Source organism: Schistocerca nitens, chromosome 3, assembly GCF_023898315.1.
Source record: "Schistocerca nitens isolate TAMUIC-IGC-003100 chromosome 3, iqSchNite1.1, whole genome shotgun sequence".
Lineage (NCBI taxonomy): Eukaryota > Metazoa > Arthropoda > Insecta > Orthoptera > Acrididae > Schistocerca > Schistocerca nitens.
In genome coordinates this window covers 589,767,289-589,791,217 of record NC_064616.1, presented here as the reverse complement: position 1 = coordinate 589,791,217, position 23,929 = coordinate 589,767,289, and the positions used below count along the sequence as shown (strand labels likewise).

Below are 23,929 nucleotides of genomic sequence, written 5' to 3'. Positions count from 1 at the left end.
CTGCCATTAACACCACAACACAAAAGGCTATATTTAGTGTTGTTGTGGTCAGGAAGCATGGACTGCTGATGAATGGTGTCACATTGTAGTCTGCACTACCCAGGATGACCACTGTCAACGAGTACGGCAGTGACCTTGGGAGAGGTCCCATTCTTCCAGCATTTTTAAGAGTCACAGTGGTGTTACTTCTGGTGTCACGGTATGGGTGGCCATTGGGTATGACTTCAGACTGGTGTTGGTGTGATCGAGGGAACTCGAACAACACGCGTTACATCACGGGCGTCCTACATCCTCACGTGTCAACCATTATGTGACCGTATTGTTGTGCCATTTTTCAACAGGAGAATGCTCGTCCCCGCATGGACTGTCTGCACGATGTTGAGGTACACTTTTGGCTAGCACAATCCCAGCACCTGTCATCAAAAGAACACATGATGGACCAGCTTGGACATCACATCCATTCCAGTGACAGTATTCAGTTACAACAGTTGGCTAGCTTGCCTCAGGAGAGGATACAATGGCTTTATGACAACCTTCCCAACTGAATCAGTGCATGCATCTAGGCCAGAGAGGATGCAACATCATGTTGATATGTGGACTCATACTGCCAAGTTCTTAGTAAATTTGACTCAGTTTTGTAATCACTGAAATAATATCACATACCCTCTCAACCTGTGAAGCTTCATTTTGTCTTCTTCTCCCCTTTTAGGTGCTTCACTGTTTTTGTCAGATAGTGTACATTTCATTATGCTCTTTCTGTTCCACTGTCACAAGGCCAAATTGACAATGAACATCTTATTTTTGTTTCTACCGGATAATATTCAGAATGATTACTTAAAATAAAACTGAAAAAGCATAACAAGTGGCCCACACACAAACCTTGAACAACAAGACTATAGACCAAGAGTATCAAAACATCAAACATTGTTCAGTATCTTATAGAGTGGAGTATGAATTTTTACACCCATACAATTATCATAATAATTGTTGAACTTGTCCTTAGGCCCTACAGAATCCTATATTTTTTGCTGGATATTACATGCAAAGCCAAGGATTACAATATTATTAAAAACTCAGCTACCTGAAGACCTACTCTGTGATCAGATAGTCTTGGTCGGAGAAGCTATCTTTGAATTTAAAAATGGATTACATATATTTATTGCAGTCAAGACTGCTTCTAATCCATTTTTAAAGTATTTAGGCAGACCCCTATTTTTCTCCATGAGAAATGGTCTCAAAAATTATTTTCTTTGAATGTCATAGTTGTACTCCGTTTGTGAGAATATGACTATGGAATGCTTAACTTCTGCCATATATGGAACTCTGACAAGATTCCAGCCAGGAGTATGTAATCATCTCAGAAAAAGGCTGTGGTGCTGCAGATTGCTGTTTTCACTGGAAGGACAACAGAGCTGAAGACTGTGGGTCATCCACGGTGGTGTGACAGTTATTTGCTGGCATGCAACATGCAGGTCCAATGTTGTAATCTAGCCTCTTGCCAGAATGTGTAAATCTGGAAGTCCCCCCCCCCCCCCCCACACACACACACACACACAAAAAAAAAGAAGAGAATAAAAGAAATGTTGAGTTGTCAATAGGCACATAAAAAATGATTGAAAAATTGGGTCATGTATGTGGTAAAAGCTTGTAGGGGGACTGAACATAGATCAGGAGGTGGAAGGATCAAACTTCCTTGGCAGTCACATCAGCAATTTCTTTTCTCTGGATGCCTACATGTCCTAGGACTCAACAGAAAATTATTTCCTTTTCTTACCCCTATAAGAGAAGGAGCACGTCCTGCATATCTTGTACCATTCTAGCTGATGAACAGCCCAAGTTCTATTGGGAGTGATGCAGCATAGCTCTGTTTATCTGCTTTTGCCACAATTCTGAATCATACAATAACATATCAACTTGTGTCATCAGAAAAAGACTCCTATTATCTTCTCAGTATGCTATGCCACACTATTCAGTAATACTCAGTGCATGGCCTGTGAACTCGAGCTATGTCAACAGTCTCCACTTTTTTTTTTCTTTTTTTTTTTTTTTTTTACGAGGCGTGTTTTTTTAAGTAAGTACCGTTTAGCCACACCACGGCCACAGCGCTGCAGTCGGTGTTTTGCGCATGCGCACTGGGTACCAACATCTGTTGTCTACGCACTGACACTATTACAGTCTGATTCTTCCTTGTTTACGTTGTGTACCGAGTGTTTAAGATGCCTCCGATAATCGTGAGTCCCGCCGACTGTGAAGTACGGGCTGTTTAAGATTTCTTAGTGCTAAAGGCCTAAAAGCGATCGATATTCATCGTGAGATCTGTGCAGTTTACGGAGAAACATTATGAGTGATGGAATGGTAAGAAAGTGGGTGAGAGCATTTAAAGATGGCCGCACAAATGTGCATGATGAACAACGGAGTGGGCGTCCTTCGGTCGTTAACGAAAGTTTGGTGCAGGAAGTGCACAATAAGGTGAGGGAAAACAAACGCTTTACGATTTCCTCCTTGCAGGATGACTTTCCTAATGTTTCTCGTAGTGTTTTGTATGGCACTGTGACCAAGCATTTGAATTACCAAAAATTGTGCACACATTGGGTACCGAAAATGTTGACGGATGCTCACAAAACCAAACATTTAGACAGTGCATTGACTTTCCTTGAGCGGTATCACAATGACGGTGATGATTTCTTAAGCCAAATTGCTATGAACGATGAAACATGGGTGGCCCACATCACACCAGAATCAAAGCAACAATCCACGGAATCGCAGCATTCAGATGCACCCAGTAAAGTGAAGTTTAAGCAAACAATTTCTGCCCGGAAAATCATGTGCACAGTTTTTTGGGACAGAAAAGGAGTATTGCTTGTGGAATTTCTGTCTCATAATGAGACAATGAATGCAGCAGCTTACTGTAAGACATTGCACAATCTGCACGGTTTGATTCAGAACAAAAGACGTGGCAAGTTGAGCAAGGGCATTGTTTTGCTGCGAGACAATGCCCGTCCGCATGTGGTGAATCAGACCAAAGATCTCATCACATCTTTTCGCTGGGAAACTCTAGATCATCCTCTGTACAGCCCCGATCTTGCGCCCAGTGACTACCATCTGTTCCTGCACTTGAAGAAACACCTAGGCGGTCAGCGTCTTCAAGACGATGACAAAGTCAAAACAGTGGTGATGCAGTGGTTAACAAGTCAGGCGGCAGACTTCTATGAGGAGGGTATTCAAAAACTGGTACAACGTTATGACAAGTGCCTCAATATTGATGGAACTTATGTAGAAAAGTAGATTAAGGTACAGGCTTTCATGCAAAAATAAAATTATTGAGATATCTTAGCACGTCTTTTTTTAATTTCAAAATGGTACTTACTTAAAAAACACGCCTCGTTTATACACTATCTGATTAAAAGTATACAGACAACCCTATGTAATGTGGACTTGATCATTGGATGTCATGAGGGGTGGACCACCAGTATAAAAGGAGCTGGGGATTATTGTATTAATGTGTTGACAGTATATAAGCAGTAGCAGCAGAACAGGTCAGTCAGGACAGCTCAGTGAATTCAAACATGGACTAGTCATGGGATGTCACCTGAGTAACAAATCCATCAGGGACATCTCAAACCTTCTAAGGCTCTCCAAGCTGTCCACTGGTCGTGTGACTGTGAAGTAGAAATGAAAAGGAACAACCACAGCTAAACCACAACCAGGTTGAGCTCATGAACAGATGAATAGGGACCATCAAGAATTGCAGAGGGTTGTATTAAAAAATCACAAGAAATCAGTGGAAAAAAAATCACTTGTGAGTTCCAAAAAGCTACCAGCATTCCACCTAGCACAATGACCTTGTTAGGGAGTTAAAAAGAATTGGTTACAATGGTCGATCAGCTCCTCGTAAGTCACACATTTCTGTAGTCAGTGCTAAGCAGTACATGAGGTGGTGTAAAGAGTGATGCAATTGGACAGTGGACGGCTGGAAATAAGTGATTTGGAGTGATGAATCATGCTATACCCTGTGGCAATCTGATGAAAGGGTTTGGGTTAGGGATGGTGGCTATAGCTGAAACAGTTGGTTTTCATGATGTTAAGAAGAATTCCTTTAACAGCTGGTAAAGCTGTTGTTTTATTGATACACGACTTACCCAGCTGTCAGCGGAATTCTTATTATCATGATGCCTATCCACAGCTGCAGATGTCCAGAATATAAAATACTTTGAGAACTGGTTTTCAGTTACACAACTTTCTTTTGTCCCCAGTTTAACCAGAAGCTGCCGAAAATAACCAGTTTCCGAAATAACTGATATATATTTTTTTATTTCTATTATTTCCACCAACAAACATAGACTTCAAACAAAGATTGAAAAATTCTAATGAAGGCAAAGGAATAGGAGATCTTGATCAATATGAGGTGGCACAAATTGGTCTCAGTGTATCCAATAAAGATGGCAAAGATAAAGGAGACAAGCGGGGCGACAAAGACAGTGAAAGATCACAAGTTGATGACTTTCCTGCATCATCATTTTCACACTGAATCAATTTTTAACCCCACTGCAACCATAAAATTAAAGACTTAGTTACCGGTATCATCCCAAATTGATAGCATGTCAATAAAATTATAGGTATATCGTTTAAATTTACCTTCTCTTCAAAGGGACATTGTGGATGTTTCATTCTTGTATGATGTCGCAAGTTTGTTGTGACCCTTCTGTTTTTAATCTTTTAAAGCAAATGGAGCACTGTTCTTCATTGCTGGTACACTTTGAAACACAGAAGGGGTACTCAAATGTAAACCAAACACCAGGCACAATGGGGCCAGGGAATGGTTCCATTCAAAAGTAATCACGACACACGTTAAGACATTTATCCCACTGGGAGATGAGACAATCAATTCCTGTTTCATACAACATGGTCGGCCAGTGACAGATCCACAATCGCACCCACTCTTGCACTTCGTCATCTGACTGAAACTGAAATTCATGCATGTCTTTCTTCAGATTCCCAAAGATGTGAAAATCACACACCGAAAGATCCAGGCTGTACAGAGGATGTTGGAGTGTTTCCCAATCAAATCACTGAAGCATAGCCCTTGTCAGATTGGCAGTGTGGTGGTGGGCATTATCATGCAACAGGATGATTCCATCCGAGAGCATTCCTGTGCGTTTTGACGTAATGGCCCATTGCAGTTTCTGCAAAGTGTCTTCATAGTGTTGTGCATTAATTGTGGTTACACGCTCAAGGACTTCAATGAGAGTCGAAGACAGAGGTCACCATGACCTTACAGGAACTTGTGTGAACAGCTTTGGATTTCTTTGGCGGGGGAGATGTGGGATATTTCTACTGTTGGCATTGTCACTTGCCCTGGCTGTTAGAATGCTGTCAGATAGAATCGTTCTGTTGAATGATAATGCCCATACTGCCAATGAAGGATACACTTCACTGATTTGTTTGGAAAACACTGCAACATCCTCAGTACAGCCCGGATCTTTCACTGTGTGATTTTCTCATCTTTGGCGACCTGAAGAAAGACATGCATGGATGTCAGTTTCAATCAGACAAGGAAGTGCAAGAGTGGGTGCGATTGTGGGTCCATCATTGACCAACCACGTTCTATGAAACAGGAACTGATTGTCCCATCTCCCAGTGGAATAAATGTCTTAAAAAGTGTGGTAACTACTTTTGAATGGAACCATTCCATGGTCCAGTTGTGGTGGGTGTTCAGTTTTCATTTGACTGCCTCTTGTACTTCCAAACTAGGAAAGGTGCCATTCTGAAATACAAAGTGTGTCCAAGGACAACAGCAAGAAACTACCAAATAGGTCAGATGAGGACAAGTCTTGCACACTGCATGTACATTTGTACCTCTTATAGGCCATACCACACAGCAATGGGTACATTATTGTTACAGTACAGCTATACTGATTTATTGTTAGTTTCTAACTGACAAGAGTTGATATTAAAATAGCACTGACTGCTTTTCCCCATTTTTTATAATAACCCAATGTTTCAAATCAATGGAAATTTTATGAACAAACATTACTCATATGTAAAAAAAAATTATAAACCAAAAAATTTAGGACTGCTGCTATGGCAAATATGCCAGTTTTTTACCTGGTTATTAGTAAATAATGAAAAATACCAGTTATTCAGAACTAAAATACTTATATCGGTTTTGACTGGTCAGTTTTTCCTGTCCCTAGTTTGGGTTTGGCAACTGCCTGGAGAATGTTGCCTGCCATCACGTGTAATGTAAACGGTGATGTACACAGGAAGTGGCGCTTCGGTATGGGGATATTTTTTAAGGTTATGGTGTAGTCCCCTTACTGTGCTTAAGAAAATGATAAACGTGGAAAGATATGAACACAATAGAGGAGGAACAGTTTGGAGAATACGATTGTTTGTATCAGCAAAACAATGCAGTCTACTGTAAAGCAACATCTGTGAAGCAGTGGTTTGTAAACAATAACACTCCCAAAATGGACTAACATGCCCAGAATCTTGACCTTAGCCCAATGGAACACCTTTGTGATGAGTCAAAATGTTGACTTCATCTCAGACCCAAGAGTCCAACACACTACTTGACCTGGTTTTTGGCTTTTGAGGAATAATGGGCTCAACAGACATTCAGATACCTCACTAAAAGTGTCCCCAGAAGAGTTCTAGCTGTCATAAATGTGAAGGGTGGATATCCAATATTAATGTCCACTAATAGGTGTTCATGTACTTTTGCTCATATAGTGTATCTTTTACGGGGGTTGAAGATTGTCTTGAGCCTAGAAAACTTCTGCCACATGTTTACCATGTCTGACTATTCTTTTAGAGCCGTAAATTTATCTTACAAGTCCCTCAATGATATGTTCATAAAGAACCTTCAGTTAACTCTGTCTATGAGCTTCTGCAAAAGATGTTTTGTTGTCTGCAAGAAGCAGGCAAAATTGTCACTTTATTATTTTTCTATGAAAAATGTAAATTTCTTTTAAATTACTTTGGTAACATGTGCAAAATTCCATTGACGCAGCTGTGACACTGCAACTGCACTTACACTGACTTTCTGGACAATACGTAAAATTTTATTCAAATATTTATTAAAGCATATAACTGGTATTTGTCAACTTGTTATAGTACCTCTTCCCTTACTGTTTCTACCATTAAATAATACCTGACAATTCTAAAAATTCAGCAGTTTATTGTAGTAGCACTCTAACAGTTGAGATCTTGAGTGGAGGGATAGCAGGATTATCTATAATGTTATTTCTCCTCAGACTATCCATCTCTGCACACAATACTTCCTTGGAAAAGAAGGCACACTCAGATGTATCAAAAGTAAGCTGTTTACATTTGCTGAATGTAAAGAAATCTGATTCGTCTTCAAAATGTCATTTCCACAATGCATTGTAATTTATCAGTCATGATGTATACATAATGCTACACCGGACTTATCATCATGCTTTCTCGATTAGTCAGAGTCCAGCAGTTTGAACAAGCATCTCCTCCCTAAGCCGTAAGCATAGTTACCAAGCACCATGTTTGTTCTGTCACATTGTCAATTTCATCAGAAATTCCTTGATTCTCAATGCATTAAGCAAAACTAATGGCAAGCACGGTTTTGCACTTTAACAGTTTGAAATGAACTTCATTTTGCTGTTTAATAAAGTTATGATGTCACATCATTGTACTCCTTTGATAATTACCTCTCCACAGAAAGTCCTTACATCAAGGGCAAGCTGTAGTCTGATTTTATCATCATCACCAATTCCTCTTCCCTCGACAATATTTGCTGATGTAGATCTATCTCTAATTTTCTTCAGCCGACGAAGGCTTTCTTCAGTTTTCTGCACAGATGTTAACACATCACTGACAGCTATAAAATATCTGCAACATAACAGTGTAAAAGAGATGAAATATGGCAACTTCCTGAGAAAACAACAAAAAAATGAATAAATTTAAAAAATTACAGATCAAAGTCCATCCACTGGCTATGTATTTTATCATCTCTACTAATTATAGTCACGAATGTTTTACGTCCTTGGGTCTGGCATGAGAAAGAACAGTAAACAATACAAATTATAAAAGAAATGGACATCTTATATTAAAATTAAGTTATTCCTTGAGTAGGTTTATCATTGATGAAAGGTTATAAGTTTGTGCTAGAGCAGAATTTCTAGACTGACATATGATCTTGAAGGTCAAGAACTGCCTTATCTAAGCATACACTATCTGATCAAAAGTATCTGGGCACCTATTAGTGTACATTAATATAGGATATTTCCACACCCCACCTTTATGATGGCTAGAACTCTGCTGGGGACACTTTCTGATGTCTGAATGCCTGTGGATGAATGGCAACCCATTCTTCCTCAAGGGCTGAAACCAGAGACGATACTGATGTTGGAAGCTGGGGTCTGCAGTGAAGTCAATGTTCAAACTCATCCCAAAGGTGCTCCATTGGGCTCAGATTGGGACTCTCAGCAGGCCAGTACACTATGAGTGTTATCGTTCACAAGTCACTGCCTCAGGGATGCTGCTTTATGTGCACTCTCACGCTCATACAATCAATCATTGTCTCCGAACTATTCCTCTACTGTAGGGGGTTACAGCCTGCCATAAAATGTGTTCATATCCTTCCGCATTTATTGTTCTCTCAAACACAATGAGAAGACCACACCTTAACCACAAAGAACATTCCTATACCGTAACACCACCTCCTCTGTACCTCACTGTTAGCACTACTTGCGACGGCATGTTATGTTCTCCAGGCATTTGCCAAACACCACCCTTTCCATCAGATAACCTGAGGGTAAAGTTCGAGTCATCACTCCAAATCACTTCTCTCCAGTAATCCACTGTCCAGTGGCATAGCTCGACATACCTCCTCAAGTGTCACTTAACACTGACTACGGAAATGTGTGCTTTTGAGAAGTTGCTTGAACATTGTACTCCATTCGATTTAAGTCTCTAAACACGGTCACGGGGTTAACTGGACTGGTGGTAGAATTTTGGAATTCGCAAGTGATTCTTCCCACTGATTTCCTGTGATTTTTTTAGAATCAGCCCCGCAATACTCAATGGTCCTTTCCATCAGTATATGAGGTCACCCTGGTCTGGAATTAGCTGTGTTGTCCCTTTGTGCTTCCACTTCACAATCACAATCGCATCACCAACAGTTGACTTAGACAGCTTTACTAGAGTTGAAATGTCCCTTGTGACTCTGTTACTCAGGTGACATCCAATTACTGGTCTAAGTTCAAAGTCACTGAGCTCTTCTGATCAACCCATTCTGCTGTTACTGCTTCTCTATTGTCAAGCTTCCTTTTATACTGACAGATCCACCATATATGACATCCACTGGTCAACTTTGCACTACATAGGAGTGTCTGGATACTTCTGATCAGATAGTGTACCTCAGGACTTTATTTTCACAAAACTACAATTTTATTCTTCTGACAAACACAGATGCTTCTTCTGGAATCAAGAATTACAGATTTCTCAAAGAGAAAAGGTTAGCATATGCCTGGATTGGATTATGAAACTTTCACACAGTTAGCGGAAAGGGTAAAGGTAGCCACTCACTGTATAGTTGAGGTATTGTGCGGCTGACAGGAACATAAACGAGATAACAAGAATAAATTATACAATACTTTCGAACAATGTCCTTCCTGAAAGTTGTCTCTGATTGATTGACAGACTGACTGACCCCCCCCCCCCCCACACACACACAGAAAGAGAAAGAGAGATAGAGAAATTGTACCCTCGTCAGCCACATTGTTCTTGTTCTGCAGCTCAACTAGGGTGAGGGGCTGTTTTTGGCAGAGAGGAGTGACAGGAACTAGGAGAAGGGGTGGGAAAGTGAGATGTGGCGGAAGGGAGACTGATGACTGGGAGGGAGAGGCAGCAAAAGATTTTGGTACTGTTGGTCCTGCCCTGGCATGGGCAGGGGAAGTTGAATATGGAAAATTAGACTGAGGAGAGACCAGTAAGGGTGTGGATTAATGGAGTGAGGTAGGAACTCATAAGAGACAGGGGTGGAAGTGGACGTGGGTTAGGGGCCGGCAAAGATTGAGGTCGAGGGATTTGTGGGATCAAAGGATGTGTTGTTAGAACACTTCCCATCTGTATAATTCACAGATGATTGTAATTTGGAGAGGGGGGTGGGGTCTAATGGCACAGGTTGTGAATTAGCCAATGAAGATGAGCATGGTGAGCTGAGTAGTATGTCATGCTATGCCACTGGGTGGTCAAATTTGTTTTGGCCTCAATTGGATGGTTGTCACTCATTCAGAAATTGGAGCAGAGCTGGAATTTGGCAAGACTGCTTACACAGGTGACTCTGCCTTGGATAGGGTGGTATTTGTCTGTGACAAGACTGGGACAGGATGTGCTTGGTGGGTATACAGGACAAATCTTGTACTTGGGTCTTCCACAGGGATATGACCCATGTGGTATTTGGTACTCATAGACTCAGTAGGTGATAAAATACTGTTTTGAGAATTGCATAGCATTTTTGGCAGTATGTTCCTCATTTCAGTGCACCATAACAGGAATCGAAGACATAGTGAACAATGTGGTTAGGTTGTTAGAGCCCATGGTGATATCTGATAATGAGGAACATGATCCATTGCAACTGGCTCATGAAAATGGTTGAAGAATTTGGAGCATGTGTGGATATGAGAAGGGAGGTATAGGTTTGAAGGAGAGCTTAATAAGATCTTCAGTATAGTGGGCAATGGATTTCTTGTCGCTGTAAATGCGTCATCGCTGGGCAGCTACACTTTAAGAGTTTTTAGTGTGGAAAGGATAAAAGCTATTGAAGTGGGGGTACTCTTGATGGTTGGTGGGCTTTATTTGGGAGAAGGTTTTAAAGCTACCGTAAAAAGGTGTAGGTCAAAACCCAGAAAGGTGGCATGCAAATGAATAGGAGAGAAGGTGTTAAGACTGTAGAGGAATGGGTACAGATTGTCTTGGCCTTGGTTCCACATGTTACACATAATTCAGGTCTCATTAATGAATTGGGAACTTGGGAAGGAAAGGAAGTAAGGAAGGTTAGGGTTTAGCTGTGTGTCAATGATGAGATTGTTATAGACAGACCAAAAGCTTAGATAGAGGAAGGAAATTGGCCATGCTCTTTCAAAATATCCATCTCGGTTTTCACCATAAAGAATTTACGAAAATTACAGGATTTACAGGAAACTTAAACTCAGAGGGCCAGACAGAGACTTGAACTACCATCAACCTGATCAAGAATCCAATGTCTTATCACTGTACCACCTAGCTCATTAAATGGACAGAACTGAGTGGAACCATAAACTGGTTCCATCCTTAATTCAATGTGTTTCATGAATGAAAACTACAAACATTTCCCTCCTGAATGGAAACTATTCAATTAATATAAGTTCATGGTTTAAGCATTTTCTTAAATCTGCACACCACATGATAACAGACAACTAGACCACAGTTGCTGGAATAAATGCTGTGAATGTTGTAAAATTAACTTACTGCTTTGTAATAGCTGAGAATATAAGCAATAACCAGTGATCAAGCAGCTTAGGAGACACTGAAGAAGCACTAGCTGCACAAAACTGTGTCGGTGGAGTTAACATCTGAAGAACATATGAACATGCCTTGGTAGGAACCTCTCGATTAGTGCGTCTGTAGAGTCGAGGTATATCATTAACTTGTTTGAGCTGTAATATACTCTGATGGCTTACTGCATTCACTATCTCTTGTGTGACTTTCGGAAGCTGCTGTTTCAACTGCTCTTGGCTTGAATGCTGGCTCCCTGCAATATGAAGTTAAGCATGAACTTTTTTTTCAGAGTACATGGTAATAAAAATTACCTTATAGTTTCCAAATTCATTCTCTCTCTCTCTCTCTCTCTCTCTCTCTCTCTCTCTCTGTGTGTGTGTGTGTGTGTGTGTGTGTGTGTGTGTGTGTGTGTGTGTGTGTGAGAGAGAGAGAGAGAGAGAGAGAGAGGAGGGGGGGAAGGGGGGATGCATGCAGCCGCATGCACTCATGCATACACACAAGAATAAATTCAGAACTTAATCTGACTATACTTAAGAGTATTCTACTACTTATGAAACAGTAAGGGTGTCCGTGTTCAAACTGTGATGTAAGAAATGCTATTTTAGACAACAGAAACTCCAGTTTGGAATATCAACATTATCAGGATAGATTGCTTCTCATCATAAAGATGACATGTTCAGTTGCAGAGGGGCACAACAAAAAGACTATTACACATTTAGCTTTTAGCCAAAACCTTCTTCACAGAAGAAAACACACACACACACACACACACACACACACTGGAATGCATTCTGGTCCAAGCTGCTATAGAAGGCGGTCATCCGTGCGTGAGGTGTGTGTTTTCTTTTATGAAGAGAACACTGGCTGAAAGATAAATGTTTCACAGTCTTTTCATTGTGCCTGTCTGCAACTCAATGTGTCATTTTTATGATGAGTAGCATTCTCTCCTTTTCCTTATATTATTATAAATACTATATTAGGTTACCTGTATATAAATTTATCACTTACTTTCAAATATTTTCTGAGCTTCTTGTGATATTTGTGTTGCTTTGCTCATGACAATGCTCTGGAGACTAGGAAGCATTTCTATCAGTTTTTCAATATCATTGTACAGACACACAAGATACTGGAGGCTCTGTACTGCGCTTTTTTCATGCGCTTCCTTAACAGTGGATGTTGAAGCAATTCCAGCACTTTCCACACTTAATGGCCACTGCATAAAAGTAGAATATAATGTCAAAGTATTGTAATACTCAAATCTTAGGTGGATAAAGCACAAATTGTGTGTGGAAAAAACTAAAAGTTTGCAAATTGAAGAGAATTGTGTACCTGGAAAGCACGCGTGTATGCACTATGAAGCAGAATTGCTAAGAGGTATTCCCTCCAAAAACATTTACTACAGGAAACCATTAATGTTAATTCTGTGTCTATGATAATTACTTAGCATATGTATTCTACATTGAAGAACTAAAGAAACTGGTATACCTGCCTAATATTGTGTAGGGCCCCCACGAGCATGCAGAAGTACCGAAACACGACGTGGCACGCACTCAACTAATGTCTGATGTAGTGGTGGAGGGAACTGACATTACAAATCTCTCAGGGCTGGCCATAAATCTGTAAGAGTACAAGTGGGTGGATATCTCTTCTGAACAGCAAATTGCAAGGCATCCAAGATACCCTCAATAATGTTCATGTCTGGAGAGTTTGGGGGCCAGCAGAAGTGTTTAAACTCAGAAAAATGTTCCTGGTGTCACTATGTAGCAATTCTGAATGTGTGGGGTGTCGCAGTGTCCTGACGGAATTGCCCAAGTCCGTTGGAATGCACACTGGACATGAATGCATTCAGGTGATCAGACAGGATGCTTACATATGTATCACCTGTCAGAGTCTTATCTAGATGTATCAGGGGTCCCATATCACTCCAATTGCACACGCCCCACACCGTCACAGAGCCTCCACCAGCTTGAACAGTCCCCTGCTGACATGCAGGGTCCATGGATCCATGAGGCTGACTCCATACCCATACGCATCCACCCACTCAATACAATTTGAAACGAGACTCATCCAACCAGGCAACATGTTTCCAGTCATCAACAGTCCAATTCAATGTTGATGGGCCCAGGCGATGCGTAAAGCTTTGTGTCGTGCAGTCATCAAGGGTGCACGAGTGGGCCTTCGACTCTGAAATCCCATATCAATGATGTTTTGTTGAATGGTTCACGTGCTGACACTTGCTGATGGTCAGCACTGAAATCTACAGCAATTTGCGGAAGGGCTGCACTTCTGTCATGCCGAACAATTCTCTTCAGTCATCATTGGTCCTGTTCTTGCAGGATCTTCTTCTGGCCACAGTGATGTCACAGCTTTGATGTTTTGCCGGATTCCTGATATTCATGGTACAGTCGTGAAATGGTCATATGGGAATATCCCCATTTCATCACTACCTTGGAGATGCTGTGCCCCATCACTCATGCACCAACTATTACATCATGTTCAGACTCACTTAAATTTTGATAACCTGCCATTGTAGCAACCTAACAACTGAGCCAGACACTTGTTGTCTTATATACGTGTTGCTGACCACAGCTCCATATTCTGCCTGTTTACATATCTCTGTATTTGAATACATGTGACTATAACAGTTTCTTTGGCATTTCAGTGTATATTAGTGTATGTTATAAGACAGTTAATGAACCCTTTATTCCATGTACACAACTGCAGGTATGTAACAACACAACATGGAGGTTTATTCTGCAGCACACCTTCCAATAGTGTGGTCTAATAGGCATTTGTATCTTCATTTATAGAAGCTGTGACTTGTGGTTTACACTTCTTTTCCTCTTCAGAAACTACTTAGAATGCAGCTTCCACTTTGTGTTAATCTGTTAATGTCAGAAAATGCAAAATTCAAAGAGGGATGCAAAAATGCAATAAAATTATTTTCCTACAGTGTGCACTAATACTTTATAATTTAATCTGGTCAAAATTGACTTTTGTTGTTAGTGGTCTTCCACAGGACAAGCTAATCATTGGTATGAAGATATAAATGTATTCAGTCATGAAGAGGCCCCTCCACCTATCTGTACACAAAATTATAGTTAGTTATCTTAGTTATTCGTACCAATTTTCTGATAAATTTCAGTACTGGTAACTATTCTCCTCCCCACCAAGCACAGAAATAATAAAAATAAGTAGTATTCTGACAACAAAGCAAGCTGACCTTGGTTGTGTAAGTCCTTCAAAATGTGATTATTTATTTTATTAAGGTAGCACACAATTCTACAAACTTAGTTTCACTAAATAATTTTCCACAAATGTTACTATATGGGATCTTTTAGCCTTTAATATGTTTGTAACTTCACAATAGAGCACCGTTTGAGATTAACATTTGAACTATAAGCAATATTTGCAAAGTCAGTGTTGTGACAGTGCCACGAGATTTAAAAGTGCCGCTATGTCAGTACGCGAACACGGCGATAGAGGCGCTCCGCAGCTCGGCCGAGCGCGGGAGCGCCACCTGGCTATGAACGGCGCCGGCCGCATGTCACGGCACGGCAGTCAAATGACAGATACGGAGTTAGTAGCATGTAACCCGCTCGTGTTTCTACTTTTGTATATCCACGCAATTTATTAGTGATTAAAGGTTATAACACTTTTTGGCGACGAGGATGGGATATTTTTTTTCCTGCGTTGTGGAATTGTGTGTTCGTGTCGGGGCAGACATGGAACAGCTTATGCAAGCGCTCATTGAACAACAAACATAGCTGATGGCTGCTATTCAGGCCCAACAAACACAGCTGACGGCTGCTATTCAGGTGTTGTCGACGTCGCTTACTCATCGTCTGTCTTCCTCTTCTCCGCCTCCGTTCCCTCCTTACGACGAGGCCGCTGAAGACTGGGAGGATTATGACAAGTGTTTGCGGCAACACTTCTTGGCTTTCGGCGTTGTCGACGCTCCTATGTGTAAGTCGTTATTTATATCTTGGATTTCCCCACGGATCTATCAGCTGCTATCTCAGTTAGCCCCTCTGCGGGAACCTGCCTCTCTGTCCTTCCAAGAAATGTGTGAATTATTGTCTACCTATTACCGAAAAAACACCCACGTCGTTGCCGCCCGCGTGGCGTTCTACCGGTGTTGTAAACAGCCCCATCAATCTTACCGGGCTTGGGCGGTGGAACTACACGGTCTGAGTTGGAAATGTCAGTTTGTCACGGACACTCATTACGAGTCTTATGCTGATTCAATGGTTAGGGACGCTATTCTATGGCTTGCTCCTGATAAAGAAGTTCGGCAACGTGCCTTACAATTGCCAAACCCGTCGTTGTCGGAAGTTCTCAGCATCGCTCAATCTTTTGAAGTGTCTCACGCTGCTGGTGCGCAAATAGACGCGTGGTGTGATGTAGGCACTGTACAAACCACTTTCGACGCGGACAATTTGCCTGTTTCACAGGGGAACGACGATGTGGCGGCGGTGCACTCGCGTCAACAACGTCGCGTTGGGCCGCCACGCTCGCAGCGAAAACAGCAACCACAGAAGCAGGTTCGTTCTGCACTTCCTTCTTGTCCACGTTGTTTCGTACAGCATGACAGGGCCGCGTGTCCAAAACGTTGGGCCACGTATAATTCATGTAGGAAAAAAGGCCACATTGCTTCTGTGTGTCAGTCCCCTAAAGTTCCTGTCGACGAGGATGAGGCATCGGACATGGATGTTAACTGTGTGCTTTCTCAAACAAATAAATTGTTTGTTACTGCTCGTGTTCTGGATAAAGACATTCGCATGCAAGTGGACACTGGCTCTGCAGTAACTCTCATTAATTCTCGCACGTATTTGGAGTTGGGCTCCCCTCCCTTGTCTCCAGTTACACGAAATCTACGAACTTATAATAAGCAGAAAATTCCTATCGTTGGCCAGTTTGATGCTTCCACTGCCTACAAGTCTGTTGTTAGGCCCCTCACGTTTTATGTGGTGGATCATGCGGGCACTGAAAACCTGTTCGGTTATGATGCTTTCCAGTTGTTCGGGTTCTCCATTGATGATGATGTGCACCTCATATCTGAGGATATTCCGTATCAACAGCTGGATGGCTTGTGTTCTGAATTCTCGTCCGTGTTCTCTGCTGGTCTGGGTCGTGCCAAGGATTTTGAAGCCCACATTACTCTTAAACCTACAGCTCGCCCTAAGTTTTTTCGGGCATGCCCTATTCCGATGGCGTTGCGTGCACCTGTCAAAGCTGAGATAGACAGGTTAACAGCTTCGGGGATTCTCCTTCCTGTTACCTCCAGCGAATGGGCATCGCCCATCGTGGTGGTTTCTAAACCAAACGGAAGTCTGCGATTGTGTGGTGATTTTAAAGCCACTGTCAACGCTCAGAGCCTCATTGACACTTATCCTCTTCCCCGTCCTGGGGAGTTATTTACCAAGCTCGCTGGGGGCCAGTTCTTTTCCAAACTTGACTTATCGGAGGCGTACCATCAGTTGCCGTTGGATGCATCTTCCAAGGAATTTCTCGTCATCAACACTCCTTGTGGGTTGTATCAGTACCAGCGGTTACCATTTGGCGTCACTAGTGCGCCGGCCATTTTTCAGCGGTTTTTGGAACAGCACACGGCTTCCGTTCCCGGCTGCATCAACTACCTGGATGACATTGTTGTCACGGGGGCCTCCACTGAGGAGCACCTTCGCAATTTGCGTTCACTGTTTCGGATTCTGCATTCAGCTGGGTTGAAGTGCAATCTGGACAAGTCACAGTTCTTCCAACCCTCCATTGTGTATCTTGGTTTCCACTTGTCCCATGAGGGTATACGTCCTCTAAGACAGCACGTTGCGGCCATTACCGCTCCACCCCAGCCGTCTACGGTCAAAGAACTTCAGGCGTTTCTAGGCACGGTTGCTTATTATCACAAATTCTTTCCATCCACGGCAGCGGTGGCTCATCCTCTGCATCAGCTGTTACGCAAAAACGTTCCTTTCTGTTGGTCCGACGAGTGTGAGCAGGCTTTTGTCCGCCTGAAGGCTCATTTGCAGTCGGCGCCTTGTCTTGCCACATTCCGTCCAGGTCAGCACTTGGTTCTGGCGACTGACGCGTCACAGTATGGCCTAGGCGCTGTTCTCGCCCATCGGTATGAGGATGGGTCGGAACGACCTATCGCCTACGCTTCCAAGACCCTCAACGATGCTCAACGGCGTTACTCTCAAATCGAAAAGGAGGCGCTCGCTATCATTTATGCTCTAAAAAAGTTCAGCGTGTTTTTGTATGGTTCTAAGTTTCACCTCATCACCGACCACAAGCTGCTGGTCTCTCTGTTCAGCCCCTCGGCGTCGCTTCCGGATAAGGCAGCTCACCGCCTGCAACGTTGGGCCTTATACTTGTCTCGTTTTCACTATGAGACTCACTATCGCCCCACGGCCCAGCACGCCAACACTGACGCGTTGTCGCGTTTGCCGATGGGCCCCGACCCGGTTTTCGATCGAGATGAACTACTCTGTTTCCACATTGATGAGGAAGAACGTCGTGCGGTCGAGGGTTTTCCACTTACAGGTTCGCAGGTCGCGTCGGCTACTGCGCGGGACCAGGTCCTGCATCAGGTGATCGGTTTTGTTCAACGGGGTTGGCCGGACAGGACAAAGGGCCGGGCATCGGATCACCTTCGCAACTACCATGCCTTGCGCCTTTGTCTGTCTGTTCGTGAGGGTGTTGTTCTTCTGGCCACGGATGGCGCATCTCCACGGGTTGTGGTGCCAGCCTCTCTTCGCAAAGATGTTCTCAAACTATTGCATGAAGGCCATTGGGGGATTTCTCGGACTAAGTCCCTGGCCCGCAGGCACGTTTATTGGCCCGGTATTGATTCGGACATCGCCCACATGGTCGCTGCGTGTGGTCAGTGTGCTCAACAACTGGCTGCACCCCGTACAATGCCCTCTCCGTGGCCTGATCCGGCGCAGCCGTGGGCACGAGTGCACGCTGACTTTGCCGGCCCCTTCCTCGGCACTTATTGGCTACTGTTGATTGACGCCTTCTCGAAGTTTCCGTTTGTTGTTCGATGTCCGTCGCCCACCACTGTGGCGGCGACGCTAGCTTTGTCCAAAATCTTTGCGCTCGAAGGTCTTCCATCCACGATTGTCACAGACAATGGCCCTCAGTTCTCTTCGCAGGCCTTCCGTGATTTTTGTACTGGACAAGGGATTCATCATGTTACAGCACCGCCCTTCCATCCGCAATCGAATGGGCAAGTCGAGCGCCTTGTCCGCACTTTCAAAAGCCAGATGAAAAAATTCCTTAGTGATTTTTCCACAGATGACGCTCTGTTGTAATTTCTGAGTTCTTATCGCTTCACACCTCTGGGTGATCGCAGCCCTGCTGAACTCTTGCATGGCCGCCAACCGCGCACTCTACTGCACCTGCTTCACCCTGTCAGGCCTTGTACTGTGTCCCCTAGTGCAGGAAAATACTCGGTGGTCGCCAACGTGTGGGCACAAGGGTATGGATCTCGCCCTAAATGGATTCCAGGGGTGGTCCAGGCTCTTCGCGGCCGCCGGCTTTGTGAAATACGTACGGACGACGGCATGGTTGTTCGCCATTACGACCAGATGCGCCCACGAGTGGTGGCCATGCCGGTGCCACCGCCCCTTCTTTCGCCTCCACCAGCCCGAGAAGCCAGTCCTGTCGCTGCTGCTGATCTTCCGTGCGTGTTGCTGCAGCCGACGTCGCTACCGCTTCTGAGTACGCCGGAACCGGCCCCAGTCGCGACGCAGCCTTCTCCGGGACCCATCTCGCTGGAGCACACCCCCAGGTCCACGACACCTATGGATGCTGCTCCGGAGTTTTCACCCATCATCTCTTCCAGGAGGCACGTTCCACGTGCAAGCTTCCGTCCTGGACACTTTCGACCATACTCTCGTGTTTCTCTGCGGGATCTTCTCTGGGCCTCCCAAGAGGCCATGGATGTCTCCGCACTGTCCGTGTCTCCAAGGAAGTGAGTGTTTTTTTTTTTTTTTTTTTTTTTTTTTTTTCAAAGGGGGGAAAAGTGTTGTGACAGTGCCACGAGATTTAAAAATGCCGCTACGTCAGTACGCGAACATGGCGATAGAGGCGCTCCGCAGCTCGGCCGAGCGCGGGAGCGCCACCTGGCTATGAACGGCGCCGGCCGCATGTCACGGCATGGCAGTCGAATGACAGATACAGAGTTAGTAGCATGTAACCCGCTCGTGTTTCTACTTTTGTATATCCACGCAATTTATTAGTGATTAAAGGTTATAACAGTCAGAGTAAAGCTAAAATAAATTTGAGAAAAGATGATTTTTCATCATGGACTTCATTCCTGCATGTACTGCAGTTCACAAAATCAAGTCCTGCGTAGTTCAAAATTCATGTTGTGTTATGTTCTCTGCATTCGAAAAGTAAAACTGCAGCCAAAATGTATTGTAAACACTTTTATGTTTGTGAGGAAGAGGGTATGACTATGCAAAATGTGAAAGAAAACCTCATAAAGTGCATTCAGAAGGCTGCTAATGACAATAGCAAGATCTGAAGTTTGTATTTCATAATCAGTGACATAGTTCAAATGATAATGCAAAAGAGGGGAAGTTGAAAGGAAGGTATGGGATTAATGTTCTATCTGTTACAAGGTTATTAGAGATAGAATAAGAAACAGATTTCAGTTGATAAATATTTAACTGCTGATAAACTTCATGAAGAAAATCCATAACAAGAAAGAATTGTTTTTCAGGAAGAACTCACAGAAAGATTAGGCTAAGAGGCAATGTGCATATGATGTACTGAAAATATCTTTGAATAACCAATTTCTAGTAACATTACGTAGCCAACTGCAAGAATTACTACAAGTTGTGAAACAGAAAATAATTTTTTCTAGGCATCACTGTAAACTCATATATAATTTCAGTGACCAAGAGAATATGCTGTTATCAATCCAATTCTGACCATTTTTCACCGACAATTAAAATTTTTATAATATGAACATAAGATAAATAAATCTCACTTAGCAGCTTCAGAGATGAACAGAGAATGTTCCTTATAGCACTTTTTACACTAACAAAAAACTGTTAATGCCAGTGTTCACAGAAAAACAAATGGGAATAAACCAAAATGTAAGGAAGAGTGACTATTATATGAAAACATATGTCCACGTACAGCTTCTGGCACAGGCACTTTGCAATTTTTCAAGTTATTTGTTCTGGAGCACTGCATAAACCTAATCATATACGAAGTTGTTATATGATGATGGTGATGATGATGACAAAGACAGTCATTTACTTTGTTACAGAGGAGCACAGGCTAAATATTCTGCACTAAGAAAGGCAATATATCAAGATTCTCTGCTCTGTACTTGGCTTTATCCCAATTTCAGCAAGTGCTAAATTGTCTAAACTTGGTGTTAATGACAGTGGCAGAGACTGTTGGAAAAAAAAAGTGTTGGCCACCGTGTACAACCATAAACAAAGCATTGAGTACTGATGCACCTTCAAACCTCACCATGTGTTCTCACTCTTTCTACCTGTCCCCATACAAAAGAAATTTGCCTTTACCTAGCCATAACACAGTTTCTGAAATGCTACTGCTCCTCTCTCCACTCTTATAGTCCCCTGACTATAACAATTCCCATATAAGGTAGCTAATCCCTTTCCATGAGAAGAATCCACCACCCAAAGACATCAATCTGAATTTCCAGAGTATCTCTGTGTGACACTTTACAACTCTAACAGTACAGTTGTGGGTACCTTCAATCTCTTCCATCTGGTGGGCTTAATAAGATTCCCATTTACTAGAACAACAGAAAATAATACTTTTAGGTGCAATTTCATGTGCACACGGACTACGTTTTTACAGAACTCTTGTAATAAACAAAAGTGTTCTGTTTGTTAACCTTGAACAGAATGCTAATAAATCATAATGTTTTCTTATTCATATTTTAGTGCGATGTGCAATGCCCTATTTACCAAAAATGTTATACAGAACAGCTTTAAATAAATCATATGCACAGGAACTAGATAGTTCATAATACTAACCCCCCCTCCCCCCCCCCCTCTCTCCTCTCTCTCTCTCTCTCTCTCTCTCTCTCTCTCTCTCTCTCACACACACACACACACACACACAGAGAGAGAGAGAGAGAGAGAGAGAGAGAGAGAGAGAGAGAGAGAGAGAGAGATATCACTGTTATTTACAGTAAGTTTCAAAATTTTAGTTTTAGACAAAATGTCTCCTCTTACTGCAAAAATCTGTTCACACAACAAACTTACCTTATGTAATACTGCACTAATCCAAAAGTTGTATCTTGCAAGGATCAGTAGATTTAATTTCCAAAACCTGAAACAGCAAAGGATAATTCATCCAAGTTTATCTAATTTTTATCCTTCACAGCCTGTACTAATCATGTTGATTATTAGAGTATCAAATAAGCAAATTTGATAAAAGATCAGTCACACTCAGGAGTTTCGGACCTTGATAATGGCCTCAATTTAGTGAGGAAGAAAGTCCACAAGTTCCTTCAGGCACACCACATTCAGCTCAAGCCACACACTGATGATTAGATCCCATAGAGCTACCTGACCGCAGGGACGTTCAACGCCACATTTCACCTGCTGTTCCAAATGTTCCATGCATATTCCATGGGATTCTGTATGAGTGATTTAACAGGCCAGTCGAGGTGTTATAGGGTACCTGCATGTTTATCAAACCAGGAACATGTGTATGCAGCCCTGTGACACAGCTACTGTCAACTTGGAAGGTGAGAATTGAGAATGTCCACACCATATTCATCGAAAAGATGTAGAAGAAAATGCAACACTTGGTCACCAAGAATGAAATAAACTTCTTGATTCATGTTCACGGTACACTGAATGAGTGGGCCACCACATAGCAAGAAAATACTAATACTAATAATAATAATAATAAAGAATCACCTCCACCCTGAACTACACTCTGCACACATAATGGGTTAAATTCTTCATTGGGTCACTGGTGCACTCCACCTTCCATAATTTGAAAAGCGACAGTCACCAATTGTCTGACTATAATACACTTCTCCAGTCAGGTACTGACCATTTTTGTTATTGTTTGGCCCACTGAAAACATGCAACTTTATAAACTGCTGTGAGCAATGACCTTTTGCAAGGTACACAACTCCAAATATTCAAAGCACACAATTCCCTTCACAGTGTTTGCTCAAAAACTCCTTGAGATGGACCTGCATTCACTGGCAGCAGCAATTTGAAATCAGTTGTAATTGACAAGGCATGACATTCACCTCTGGTCCCTGCAGTTGAATCTTTTCACAACCACTGTTCTTATGCCCGACACCAGCCTGTTGCTCACTGCTGAGGCACGAGCATGAGCCAGCTCGCATGAGCAGATAGCAAACAGAGCCACATCACAAGTTTCATTATAAAATAACTCTCAAAGATTTGTATGAAAATTTTCCTCAATATATATTTCCATGACTTTTTAAGTGCAGCTACAGTTACATCAATGTTTGGACCTACATACTCATATGAGTAACTGCTTTCCACAATGATGAGAATGAAAACTCAGAAGCTCACTGACACACTTCAACTTAAAAGCTTAAAATAGGAGATCATGAAAATCATCTGAAAATGATATTCATCGTAAGGCAGCATCAATCACAAAAAATGTCACATTTCATACTTAGATGTGCCACGTTCTTCACTTCATCAATTAAAAGAAATTTAAGTTTCATTTTGTTGTCATTTCTCATCACTGCAACATTCTAGAAAATAAATTTGCAATGAAAGGGAGTAATTAACCACCATAAAGCACTATATCTCCATGTTGTTGTTGTGGTCTTCAGTCCTGAGACTGGTTTGATGCAGCTCTCCATGCTACTCTACCCTGTGCAAGCTTCTTCATCTCCCAATACATACTGCAGCCTACATCCTTCTGAATCTGTTTAGTGTATTCATCTCTTGGTCTCCCTCTATGATTTTTACCCTCCACACTGCCCTCCAATACTAAATTGGTGATCCCTTGATGCCTCAGAACATGTCCTACCAACCGATCCCTTCTTCTTGTCAAGTTGTGCCACAAACTCCTCTTCTCCCCAATCCTATTCAATACTTCCTCATTAGTTATGTGATCTACCCATCTAATCTTCAGCATTCTTCTGTAGCACCACATTTCAAAGGCTTCTATTCTCTTCTTGTCCAAACTATTTATCGTCCATGTTTCACTTCCATACATGGCTACACTCCATACAAATACTTTCAGAAACGACTTCCTGACATTTAAATCTATACTCGATGTTAACAAATTTCTCTTCTTCAGAAACGCTTTCCTTGCCATTGCCAGTCTACATTTGATATCCTCTCTAGTTCGACCATCATCAGTTACTTTGCTCCCCAAATAGCCAAACTCCTTTACAACTTTAAATGTCTCA

The 23,929-nt window shown here is 42.4% G+C and overlaps 1 protein-coding gene across 1 annotated transcript in view; it reads right to left on the bottom strand.

The window, feature by feature from the left end:
- The window catches only part of LOC126248503 (conserved oligomeric Golgi complex subunit 2), a 107,697-nt gene that overhangs the window by 23,357 nt on the left and 60,411 nt on the right, over positions 1-23,929 (bottom strand). The window contains exons 8-11 of the mRNA XM_049949541.1: positions 21,777-21,843; positions 12,526-12,730; positions 11,488-11,770; positions 7,686-7,866 (exon numbers count right to left, since the gene is read on the bottom strand). Coding sequence (XP_049805498.1) covers positions 7,686-7,866; positions 11,488-11,770; positions 12,526-12,730; positions 21,777-21,843 — 736 coding nt within the window. The remainder of the gene's footprint in view (positions 1-7,685; positions 7,867-11,487; positions 11,771-12,525; positions 12,731-21,776; positions 21,844-23,929) is intronic.